Below are 13,938 nucleotides of genomic sequence, written 5' to 3' on the forward strand. Positions count from 1 at the left end.
TGGAAAAAGCTATATTTTATAATGGGCGGAAATTTTTTATTATTATACAATTTTTCATATAAATCTAACAATATTCCGATTAAACCCGCATAATATAATGTACGAGATGAAAAAGAAGTAAATATGAGGTTTGAAATTTATGCTTATATTAAACAACATTTTCATTCAGAATAATTAATCATAAAACTGCCAAAATCATTATCTAACATGTTAAAAATAAGGGGTAATGTCATAAAAATTCACCAATTTTACACGTTTTTTCAATTTAATCATGTTTTTAAAAAAATTTCATAAATATACACAAGCTTTCATTTTTCCCCAAATTCATACACGATGCTGACGTGGCACTCATTCATTGGTGCAATTTGTTGAGGCGTAAGTCATAATATATACAAACCCCAAACTACAACAATCAACAACACAAAGGTATAACCACAACTTAATAATCTCAGCAATTTAACTCGATTAAAACTAAAGGGAAAAGGATTAAATACCTTGATATACCCAAAAGTAAAAGAATCTCAGAGATGGGTTTGATTCAAAGCTACAAAATTAATTTGAATGGAAAACCATAAGCCACAGTTGATTAAACTGAGAATTGAGATTGAAAAACAATATTTAAATCACTTACCAAGAGTTTTGAACACCAAGAATTGAAGAAAAATCGCCTAGGAATAGTATAGAACGAGTTTAGGGTTTTAAAAATTGAATAGAGGTTGTTTAGGTCGAGTAAAAGTCTATTTAAAGCCTCCTAAATGAACCCAACCGGTTCTATGGCCGGTTCACCCAGTAGAATTGGTTATAGAACCGGTTTGCTCACTGGAACCAAAACAATCGAAGTGGACCAGACCTACGGCTTGATCTACCCACCAGGTCCGGTTCACAGGTATGGTTGACCCGAAAAAGGGTCGAAACGACGATTCAAACGGTCGAATGAAAGATAATCCTCTTAGGTACAACATATCCAAAATACAGCCCGATCCGACGCTTCGATTGGGAGATATGAACGTTTTACTACAGCATGACAGATTTGGAAAATATGCAAAAATTGTTTCGACAACAACCCGGAAATAAATCAATTCAACATCAAATACTAAGAGGCTCAAGGGGTACACATAAGTCACTCAACATGACCCAACTAAGGTACCACATATGCTAATCCGAACATATTTCAATTCGAAAACAAGTCGGAATCACAATGAGAACATGACAAAGCGAAAACACAACCAAAATCCATCACAACTCAAACTTTAAACGGACAAACAAACATAAAAATAAATTTAAAAACACGGGGTATTATATTTAAATCTTAGTTTAAGGTGTTTTTTTTTTAGTTTTTTTCAATTTAGTTAGCCTTAATAAGTTCTTTTTCTACTATTCATGGGTCCTTCTTCTATTTCTTATGGGTTTTTTCAACTTTATTCAGGGGTTTCCAGCGTTTATATTGTGATTCCATTGTCCATCCGACATTTCTGGCGTCTCCGACATTCTGGCGCCTCCGTTATTTCCGGCATATTCTCGGTGTCTCCGCGGTATCTCTGGTACATTCCGACGAATTGGAATGAATTTTATAAATTTTTATAGTTACAACTTATTTGTCATCTTTATATTAATTAGATGTATGGCTTATTGTTGTCATTATCTTATATCTATAATTTTTTAAGCTCATGTGACCATCTCTATTGTTAGATTTAGGCCAAATAACCAAAAAAGGTCAAATTTTTTATGGAGTTTCACAAAAATTCAAATCTTTTAATTTTATCCAATTTGTCTCAAAACGCATGATTTCGTTTCAATTTTGTCCAATTATGTAATTTTTCTCATGTGGCGCTACGTGGAGCTAATGTGGCACGCCACACATCAGCGCCACATAAGTAAAATTGTATGTGGTTGGACAAAATTGAAACGGAATCATGCGTTTCTGGATAAATTGGATAAAATTGAAAGATTTGGACTTTTGCGAAATTTTTATGAAAGGTTTGACATTTTTTGGCTATTTGGCTTTAGATTTAAGTAATTTTGGGTTTATTGGATGACTCTTAATAGCTAAAAAGCCTTTGAAGTTTTGTTGTAATTTATAATTCAAATTTTGCGACTAAAAATTTTCTAATAGGATTTTTTAAAAAAGCTTTTAGAGTAATAGACTTTTCATAAGGGAAATTTAGAAAGAGAAGATTAGGATAATACTCTATTTTCTAAAGTAATTTGATTTCCTACCTCAATAAGAAAAAGATAGAGAAAATACCTCATCATTCTAATACTTTTATTTTTTTACTCTAAAGCATGTTTATATTATGATTATATCTACTTTTTATTGATTTTTTACTCTAAGTATATATTTTTACTCTAACCATATGACAACTGTCATATTTTTATATTTCTTTCTTTTTTCTTTCTCTCTCCTCTCTCCTCTTCTTCTTCGTCTTCTTCTTCTTCTGTTCTTCGTCAATTTTTTCTTCTTTTCTATTTCTTCTTTTCTTCTCCATTTTTTTCTTTCTTCTCTATCGTTCCTTCATCGCTCCGCCGCCCTTTCTTCATTGCTCCACCGTCGCTCCACCGTCGCTCCACTGTTCTTTCATTTTTTTTATTTTAGCGAACTTTTCTTTAATTCATGGCGATTATTGCGATTTTTTTACATTCAGATATAAATAAATTACTCTTGATTTTTTTTTTCAATTTTAGATCTAAAAATCTGCATGAAAAAACAATATTATGATGAAAAAAACGATTTTCTGCACAAAAAACGATTTTCTGGAAAAAAACAGCATCTGATTATCATATGATTATCATAACACTGCATAAAAAATGATTTTTTATAAAAAAAAAAAATCTCAGATTATCATATGAGTATCACTGTATTATCATAATGTTATCATAACACTGCATAAAGAAAGATTTTCTACAAAAAAAATTAATTATCATGTTGTTATCACTGTATTATCATCTCGTAATCATAATATAATCATATGACACCGGGATGATAATGTATTATTGTACCTAAATGATAATGTTATGACAACGACATAATAATAAAATTATGATAACAGTATGATAATATGATACCTATAAGAAAAAAATTACATAAAAAATATGATAACGAGATGATAATGTGAAGAAAATAGTATTACAATGAAGTATAATAAGGTCATGTTATCATACTATTATCGTCACCTTATCATCTTATAATCATAATTTTTTTGTAATTGTTTTTTTCATACATGTATAATATTATCATACTGTTATCATACTGTTATCTTCACATTATCATCTCGTTATCATAATTTTTTTGTAATTATTTTTTTCATACAGATATCATATTATCATACTATTATCTTTACATTATCATCTCATTATCATAATTTTTATGTGATTTGTTTACATATAGGTATCATATTATCATACTATTATCATAACTTTATTATCATCTGGTTATCATACTGGTGTCATGAATCTTTTTGTAATTCTATTTTCACGTACGTTATCATCCAGTTATCATAAGCTTACCATAATTCATTATCATCTAATTATCATACTCCAGTGTTATGATAACGACATGATAATCAGAAATTATTTTATCATACATTATCATAGATATTATCATATATGTACCATAAATATTATCATCTCGTTATCATATGATAAAACATTATCATACGACACTATTTCTGTAAAAAAAATTCCATGTAAGTATCATATTATCATACTATAAAAGCTTATCATTATATTATCATAAAAACATTATTGTACTATTATCATTATCGTACATTTCTATTATCATAACCTTATCATAATCATATAATGTTATGATAACGATATATTAATACAGTGTTATTCATATGATAATCAGACACTGTTTTTTTAGTAAAAAATCAATTTTCTCTGCAGTGTTATGATACTTACATGATAATGCAGTAATGATACTCATATGATAATCAGAAACTGTTTTTTTTTTGCAAAAATCGTTTTTTTGTGCGGAAAATCGTTTTTAATACAGATTTTTAGATTTAGAATTGGAAAAATTCAAGAGTAATTTATGTAGATCTGAAAGTTAAAAGAAATCGTATTAATCACCACGAGTTGAGAAAAATCGCTAAAATCAAATATGAAAAACGGCGGAGCGACGGCGGGATGATGGCGGAACAACGACGGAGCGATGAATTAACGATGAAGAAGAAGAGAATAAAAATGAAGAAGAAATAAAGATAAAGAAGAAAAAGAAGAAGAAAATGAAGAAAAAAATGGCGGAAAAAAAGAACAGAGAAGAAGAAAGCCAATGGAGAGGAAAGAGAGAAAGAGAAAAAAGGAAAAAAAATGACAGTTGTCACTTACAAATCCCTAATAATATAATTAGAGTAAAATAATAATAATGAATATGTATAATTATAATATAAATAGGTGTTAGAAATTGCCATATGGCTTGATTTGTCAACTTTGGGCAATATCTTTTAGGATGTGTACTATTGGGGCATTGATTTGTCATTTATTCTACTCGAAAAGCTATAAAGGAAAAACACACATTTGGCTTTCTATATCTTTTATTTTTGTTTGAAAATGAGTCTTCCTTTTGAAATTTAGTCCTTCTGTCTATAGACTTAATCAGATAGGAAAATATGCTTTGCTCTTACATTTTATATTCAATAGAATTTAATCCTTATAGTCTTATTTTAGTAAATCAAATACTAATACTTTGCAGACAATTTTAAAACAACTTCATTAAACATTGATAAAAAATATAAAAAAAACCCTTCAAATTTAAAGTACAAGACAACCCCTTAACCATGGTAGACCAACCGCTGCTGGTCTTTCAAAGGGGATGACGATCTGTCTTCCATGGGGAAAAACAGATCTGTCTTCCCCAATTGGAAGACAGCTGTTGCTGGTCTTCCTTTGGGGAAGACAAATCTGTCTTCCCCATTAGAAGACCAGCAGCAGCTGGTCTTCTTTGAAATACGAGCCGGAGGATAGCGGGTCCGAGGTGGCGGTGCCAAAAATAATTAATTTAATATTTGTTAATTAATTATAATTAATTAGGTTTTATTAATTGAAATTTAGTTAATTGAGATTGTTATTTTTTAAATAAAAATTTAATTAAAAATAAAAAACTTGTTGATTCGGGATGTAAGCTGTCATATGTTGCAGAAGTGTCGGATTATGGTGGTTCAATTTTTATTTGATTTTAATAACAAGATTAATTAGAGTATTTAGAAATAAGAGAGTGAAATAATACAAAAAAATATATAATTATAAATTGGTAAGTATTTTAAAAATTAAAAATATTTTTGAACCTTTTACGAGGGTGAAATAATAAGAAAAAAATTGAAATATGAATTTAGTAAGTATTTCAAAAAATAAGTGTTTTTGAACTTTTTTCCTAATACCACGTCACCTATTTAACGTTCGTTTGTCAAAGTCAAACTTGGAGGGGTGTTTTTGTTCAATTTTAAAACTGTGAGAGTTTATTTGTGCCAAAAGTAAATTAAGGGGCTGTCTTGTACTTTTGAATAAACTTGGAGGGCTTTTTTTACCTTTTACCTTAAAATTTTATCAACATTTAGTTATTTAGCTAATCTATATATAATTATCTGTCTAATAATTAATAAAACTAATGTCTAAACATAAATATTTATCAATTTTTTTATCCGTATAGAGAAGGTATATAAGTACATGTTTCTTTTTTTATTTGGACAAATGAAAATTATGCACGGTATTCCAAATTTAATAGCTATCATATTTATTCACTAAATTAATGGATATAAATATCATAAATTATTAAGATTTAAATCATCCATTTTTATTATTAAATTAAAACTCTAAGGATATGGATAACTTTTTTTAACTAAAGCAATTTTTTTAATAGTTTTAAAACTAAAAATTGAAATACTTTTAATCTAACTTATCCATATTTTTTTAAAATAAAAAATAGTAAAATAAGTCATTTGACATTGGTTAAAAAACATATATATCTTTAGGATTCCGATGATCCCTTCGGTTAAGGCAAATCTCATGAATTCGGTTGCAGATGTTATCTGGTTCTTGCCCTTTGGACGAGATCTGATGTTATCTTGGAGGGTGCATCTCGTGCGACTCGACTCCAGTGTAGTTATGGTATGATTCAGTATCCATCAGTACTAATATTTTATTAATTAATTTCAAATTATAAATTCATAAATTTGAGTGTCATAAAAAATAATGCATTGTTGATTCTCTATTTATTTAAAAATTATTTCTAATTTTTTTAAAAAATTAATGCATATACTATAACTTTTAGAATTTTATTTGAGGAATTTAATATTGACAAAATAACATCATAAGTATCTAATATCTACAAAAATTATGTTGTATAGACCAAATATTAATAGAATAAAAGTATAAAATGAATAAAAAATTATCTCAAACATACACCCTCAATTAAAATAATTGAAGAACTCAATTTAAAAAAAATAAAAATATCATACTCAATTTTTACAAATAAATATATAAGGATCTAATATGAAACAATAGAAGCACACAGTTCCAAATTTATATTTTTCCAAGTCAAAACTTGACCAAAATTAAGGGCCCAGACAACTTAATTACATGTAAAAGTCATCCACATTACAACAATACGTCTAAGAATAATCATACAATCACTGGTAGCTTCACATCATTTGTGCAACAAACCAATAAGACGTTAGTCACGTGTAAATATTTAAAAATAAAAAAATAAATAATAAATAAAAAATTTCTATCATAAATATTTATTGGCCTGTTGTAAAAATGACGTGGCAAATCCGTATGTAGGATAAACACTCATACATCTAACCTATGAGTGAAAGAATAAAATAAAACCATATAATAGCATCCCTTTCCCTCGCTAAAAAATCTGCCCCTCTTTTCTCTAGAAAAAACTCTTTCTTTCTTTAATTTTATAAGGGTGGGAGAAGATGATTTTCTCGGCTATAGTCGAATAATCATTTTCTCTCCGTCCATGGTTCTCTTTTTTGTAGATCTACAATTTGTTTCAATAAAATCTTTTTTAAAAAAAAAATTTGGGTTTGAATTTTCATCTTGTTGAATAAAATTATAATCTTTTATATCTCTTTTGATCCGATTTTTTAGATCCTTCAAGAATCGTTGGTGTTTGTTCAGACTTTAAATTAAATTTCTTGTTGATCTAAGAAATTGGGAGGTTGTAGATGTAACTTTTTAGAATCTTGTTAAAGATGAAGTGAAGATCAATAAATACTAGGCTTCAACGGATTGAGCAGATCGTATGTCAAACCGGCAAAAAAAAATCTAAATACCCCGTCCAACGTTCATTGTTGAGTTAATTTTGCAGGATTTATGTCTAGATGTTTCTTATTTTTTGTTAATTTTTTATTACTTGTATTGAGTTGTTGCTTATTGTTTAGTAGTTTAAATTGTGAAAGATCATATAGTTGTTATTATTATATGACTTTCGTTATGTGTGCTTCAATTTTTCAGTTATAAAAATTTTGAAAAAAAAAATACGTCTAGATTGTGTGAACGGAACATGTTTGTTTGGGGTCTATATTTATGTTTCAACAGAGCCATGTTTGGGATTAAGATGTTGAAATATGAGTGAAACTGTGAAAGTTTTACGGCTTAATACATAGTTTGACCTCTGAACTTGTACCCTTTTACCTATCTAACCCCTAAATTTAACGTCTCACCTATCGAACCTCTGAAGTTGTTAAATAATCCGATTTAACCCCTGAACTTGATAAATATGTAAGTATTGAACCCTTCGTGTACACCTGTCACTTGAAACGTTCTAGAAGAAATTGTGTACGGAGGGGTTAAATGTTTACGTATTTATCAAGTTCGGGGGTTAAATCGGGTTATTTAACAAGTTCAGGGGTTCGATAGGTGAGACGTTAAGTTTGGAGGTTAGATGGGTAAAAGGGTACAAGTTCAGGGGTCAAACTATGTATTCAGCCAAAGTCTTATAAATTTAAAAAAAAGGATCATGATGCCCGTATGGTTTGACTCTAGTATTAAGTAAGTCCTTAACGTTCGAAAAAATTTAAATATATCTTCAAAATCTTAAAAAATGAACAATCAAATTCTCCGATTTTGACAATCAAGACTCCAACGTCTCATTTATGCATCAAAATGAGGGCATGATAATACACCTTTTAAGACGTTGGGGGAATATTTGAACCTTTTCGAACGTTGAATGCTTATTTGATCTTGGAGGCAAACTTTAGAGATATAAATGACCATTTTTTCTTTTATCCTGACATAACAATATATATTTCAAAATATTTACTAAAAATACTCTGAATTTGAAATTTTATTTTTTTAACTTAAAAGAAAATTATTTTTTAACTCTGAAAATTTATAAAAACACAGTTTGAAGTTGTTTTAGAAACGGTTTCAAAAATATGCATTTAGAAAATGTTTGAAATATTTTAGAATTCTTTTAAAACTGTACTAGAAACTATTTTTTAAAACAGTTTCAAAATATATTTTTAGAAACTATATGAAACTCCAATGGAAATTGTTTAAGAAATGTTTTTTATAACAATTTCAAATTGTATTTTTTAGAAACTATTTAAAACCGCGGAGTGTTAAAGTAAAGATTTGAAAATTTTGAGCTACGACTGAAAGCTTTTAGTTTGGGGGTTAAATTTTGAAAATATTTTTGTTTTTTTGGTAACTTTGCAAATGCCCCAATAACAATTTTATTTGAAAATAAATCTAAAAACTAAAAACTAAATTCAAAAATGTTAAATTTATTTTACTTGTATTTGCCACCATTAACCACTGTGTGACTGCCATCACCAAATAATACTACTGGATTGCCTTCGACTGCCGGATCCTGCTACCACTGAACACTACTAATATTACTTAAAATTTAAATGGATCTTATTCATTTTGATGGATTTTTAATAAAATTTTGAAATAATATGAAAGAAACTCATTTGTGTACAAGAGAAATTTTAAGTTTTGGAATGCGAATACAACTTGTAATTTCCAAACCAAAATTCTTGGATGCCATTGACATGGCACAAAATTTAATTAATTTACCTTCATTCTATTCCCATATCATTTCAACTAATTATCGGCTAACATTACATTATACAACTACAAAGACACATAATCTTGGCAAAAATTAAAAAGAAAATCCAAAATTTTAGTGCCAATTTAGTCCAATTCCTGTTGTTAAAACTATTAATGAAATCCGACAATTGACGATCCTTCTTTCATAAACTTCATTTTCATTTAATATTTTTCAACCGTTCGATCACCTTCTAATCTCTAAAAACCTTCGAAGTTATTTAGAACGGCCTAGTTTTTGATCCTTGAGTAATTCAACGACTCTTCTCATCGAAGGTCTCGTAATGGGAAATGCAGAAGTGCAAAGAAGAGCTACATTCAAAACCTTCTCAATTTCTTCATAATCAAATGTAGATGTGTTCATCTTTGAATCGATTATCGCTCCTAAATCTTTGTAGCAAGTGTTGCCGCCATTTTCACTTCCGTCTTCGGGCGATGATGATGCTGATAAAGTAACCTCGGTCACCCATTTCACTACATCCTTATTCTCACCGAAGCACGAGTCATTAGGCCTTTTGCCTGTGATCAATTCTAGTAACACTACACCAAAACTGTACACATCGCTCTTCTCCGTCACTTTAAGCGTGTAGCCATATTCTGCAAATCGATTCAAAAAAAGACAGATATATAAACTTTACATTGCAAATTTTTTTGGAAATAAATGCCATCACACCTTTACTTTTGATCAAACTCTACTTATAAGGGTTTCAGTTCTCTATATGTTTTAAATATATATGAGCACGTGGTCGATTCGAATCAAACCGAAATCCCAATAGCAAACTAATTTACAAAATAAATAAAATTTATTAAAATAAACTAAATTTTTTAAAAATTAGTAATTGTACTAATTTATAATAATAACAGAAATAGAATAATATTGTACCTGGAGCAATGTAACCATAAGATCCGGCAATACGAGACATTATACCACCACCTTCAACACCCTCTTTATGCAATGCCTTAGCCAACCCAAAATCAGCAACATGAGCTCTCATCTCACCATCCAACAGAATATTATTACTCTTCACATCTCTATGCAAAATTGGCGGAACACAATCATGATGCAAGTAAGCTAATCCTTGGGCCGCTCCGACCGCCACCGTATACCGCTCTTTCCAGTCTAGCAATCCGCCACATTTCTCCCCATGTAATAAGTCTCCTAAGCTGCCATTCTCCATATACTCATAAACCAAAATTCTGAACTCCTCTCCACTGCAACACATCAGCAATTTTACGATATTTCCATGACGAACTCGGCCTAATGTCTCGACTTCTGACCGGAAAACCGCTTCGGATTCAGGTTTCTGTGCATTTAATGATCCCCATAGTCTCTTGACTGCCACTGTCTGTCCTGTTTTGAGATTCACTTTGTAGACTTGTCCTGAACCACCCGACCCGATTAGATTTTCTTTTGTCAAGTAAGGAAATATGTCTTCTTCGTTGAACCCGACCCGCTGGAATGTAGTTACTTTATATAATTTTTTCGGGTTCCTCCGGAATACTGACTTGGCTCTGAAGAACCATAGCAATGACCCAACAAGAATTATCACACATATGGCTAAAACGACTACTATGTACAGAGTGACAGGTTTCGATTTGGAGCATGACGGAAATGGTTTCAAAACCGGACTACAGAGACTCGGGTTACCCGTTAAACCAGAGAGATAAAACCCGCTACTGAAAGCTACAGGTACTTTTCCAGACAATTTATTATCAGAGACATTGAACTGAACAAGCTTCAACTTGGTCAACTCCACAGGAACTTCACCCGTAAGCGAATTCTCAGCGAGATCAAGATAATTCAAAACCGGTAAGTTACCAAGTTCTGATGGAATCTTGCCGGAGAATTGATTCCTCGACAAGTTTAACTCCGTCAAATAACTCCAAGAACTCACTGAACTCGGAATCTCCCCTGAAAACATATTTCCTTGCAAGTCCAGCTTCTGCAATTTCTTCAACTCAGTTATGCATAACGGCAACTCATCAAGAAACCGATTCCGGCTCAAACTGATCTCCAAAAGCTCACGCAGTTCGCAAACTTCCGCCGGTAATTTTCCGGAAAATTTGTTATTAGTGAGTAGAAGCCGAGTCAAGTCTTTAGCATTAGAGATCGATCTAGCTATTGGACCATCAAATTTATTATTGGATAATTCAAGAAAACCAAGATTCTTAAAACCCCAGAAATTTTCCGGGACCGGACCTGAAATCTGATTATTAGCAATCCTGACATAGTTTAAACTGCTACAATCACCCAATGACTCGGCCAAATTACCAGAGAAATGATTATTAAAAGCTATAACTCGTTCAAGTTTTTTCCTGTGACAAAAATACTTTGGAAATTCTCCGGTAAATTCATTAGTAGAAACATCAATATCATATAAATCTGAGTACCTTCCGAGATTTGATGGTAATTTTCCGGTGAAACTGTTGTTGAAGAGATGTAATTCTAACAGATTCCGATTCAAAGCCAAGCTTTCTGGGATTTCTCCGGTGAAGTAATTATCGTTCAGAAACAATGATTCTAACTGCAAAGCTGCGATCTTTTCATGCAAATTTCCTGTCAGATTGTTCTGTGAAGCGTCGAATTTAAGTAGAGTACTTAAATTTGATAAACTTTCGGGTAACTCGCCAGATAATTGGTTGTTAAAAAGCTCAATTTGGATTATGTTTTTCAATCCTGAAATAGTGTCAGGAATCTTACCGGTGAGGAAATTTCCCGACAGGTCAAGATTAGTCAACGAAACGAGTCCCCCGATTGACTCAGGAATTTCACCGTTTAGATTGGTTGAAACAAGAAATAAATTCTGCAGCTTTGTTAATTTTCCAATTTCTTTAGGTAAAGGGCTCGGCTTGAACGGATTATAAGCGAGTTCTAAACGAGTTAACTCGGTCAGATTGCCCACAAATCCTGGGAATGTGCCGTTGAGAATATTCTGAGTCAGACTCAGCACTTCCAGAGACTTGAGAGTACCCAAACTGACCGGAATATCACCGGAGAGATTATTGCTGGAGAGATCAAGAACACGTAAATCAACAAACTCCGGTGGGAACTCAGGCAATTCTCCGACGAATAAGTTGGCAGAGAGATTCAAGACATGTAAGTGTGAACATAAAGACAAAGTACGAGAATCCAAGCTTCCATTGAAATTATTGTCAGCAAGAGTCAGATGCTTCAGTGACAGTATCCGACAAAACCCAGACGGAAAACCACCGGAGATATTAAACCCCGACAGATCAATACCAACAACAGTATGATTCACTGAGTCACAAGTAACACCAGTCCACTTACAAGGACTACTTGGGTCAGTTCTTGAAACTACCCAGTCACTGAGTTTACCATCCGGGTCGTCTAGTTGAGCATTCTTGACTCGGATGAGTATCTCAGAGTCTCCGGCGAGGGAAACAGCCAAAGAAAACGAGAACGAGAGAAGATAGAGTAGTAGAAGAGAGTTCAAGGGCACCATTTTTGGAGTGAAATTGAAATTTTTGTTGGGTTTGAAGTGCTTTTTAAAGATATTCCATAGATGGAAATGGTGAGAGTTACGAGGAAAAGAAATCTGAAGGGATTCACATGGAAAATGGCGATTGGAATTAAGTGTTTTGGTGGATTACAGTGGAAGAAGAGCACACTGATTAGCTAACAAAAACGATGGTGATTAGGAGGTTATAATTGTGAATGGTTGTAGTGAAACTGCAAGTGAAACGTGATCCTTTTGGCTTTTTAAAAGGTGACAAAAGTTTATTATTAGTGTGCAGTGTATTTGGTGGGCGGATTTTTTTTAAAATAAATTTAAGAACTTCTAAAATTATGAGTACAATAGATAGTATTATAAATTTACTGGTAAGAGAAATCTGCCCTTATAATTAGAAGAATCTGCAATTAACTTGATCAAGGTAATACCGAATCCAACAATCAAATGGATTGGCTTTACCGACGAGCTATAATTCAAATGGTATAAGCGCTGGCAGCAAACTAATAGGTCGTGGGTTCGATTCCTCCCACAAGCGCTCTCCCTTCTCAATTATAAAAAAAATGGATTGGCTTTTAATAAAGAATGATTAATTGTTGGGTATTTTCCCTCAGTTTTCAAGTTCATTTGGCTTTTAATAAATAAGGATTCAAAAATGATGATAAGAATACAATTTTTTGGCCAATGTTATGGAGCTTACTATGAACTGCAAGTAGGTTAGTTTTGAAGGCGACGCTATTTTGATATCCCAAGCAATTAACCCGGGTAATGCAAGTCGGTAGTTAAATGGAGTCAGGGGTGAAGTCGGAAATTATTTTTAAGGAGGTTAAATATTATAGTTTAAAATAAAATAAAAATCAAGGTGGTCAATATAATATTAAAAATGAATATAATTATGTAATTTAGACAAATTAATACATAAAAATAGTATAATTTGTTTTGCAAAATGACCATCTATTGAACTTGAACCATGTGGCTTACCTTTTTTTTTGACAATCGAATAATTTTTCATTAATAATAAAGAGCAGTTACAGGTGTAAGAATTCAGAAAGGGTACAATCGTTTCTAATGACCTTATATGAAAAAAGATATAAACCTTGATTCGCAGATCGCCTTACAAAACAAAATCAAAATTACATAACCGCTGTAACACAATAAGATCCAATCTTTTTCTGTCTAACAGAAGACTCACAAACTCTTCATAAAAAACAACAAATCTTTCATATAGAAAGAACAGCAAAACTTTCAAAAAAGAAAGACAATTACTGTAAAATAGTTATCAAAAAAAAAAAACTAATATAACCTATAACGATTTCATCTTCAATCTTAAAAGGGTTTGATACATCTCTGATTTTTTTATTTGTATATTTATTGAAATTGATGCGTCTCGTCGATAGATTTACCA

At 31.3% G+C, this 13,938-nt stretch overlaps 1 protein-coding gene across 1 annotated transcript; it reads right to left on the bottom strand.

The window, feature by feature from the left end:
• Positions 1 to 9,019: 9,019 nt before the first annotated feature.
• Positions 9,020 to 12,787, bottom strand: LOC126655667 (LRR receptor-like serine/threonine-protein kinase HSL2). The gene is made up of 2 exons (XM_050349914.2): positions 9,947 to 12,787; positions 9,020 to 9,660 (listed from the first exon to the last, which is right to left on the bottom strand). The coding sequence occupies exons 1-2, from the start codon at positions 12,525 to 12,527 to the stop codon at positions 9,281 to 9,283; spliced, it is 2,961 nt and encodes a 986-aa protein (XP_050205871.1). The 5' UTR covers positions 12,528 to 12,787; the 3' UTR covers positions 9,020 to 9,280.
• Positions 12,788 to 13,938: the final 1,151 nt, after the last annotated feature.

This window comes from Mercurialis annua, linkage group LG7, assembly GCF_937616625.2.
Source record: "Mercurialis annua linkage group LG7, ddMerAnnu1.2, whole genome shotgun sequence".
NCBI lineage: Eukaryota > Viridiplantae > Streptophyta > Magnoliopsida > Malpighiales > Euphorbiaceae > Mercurialis > Mercurialis annua.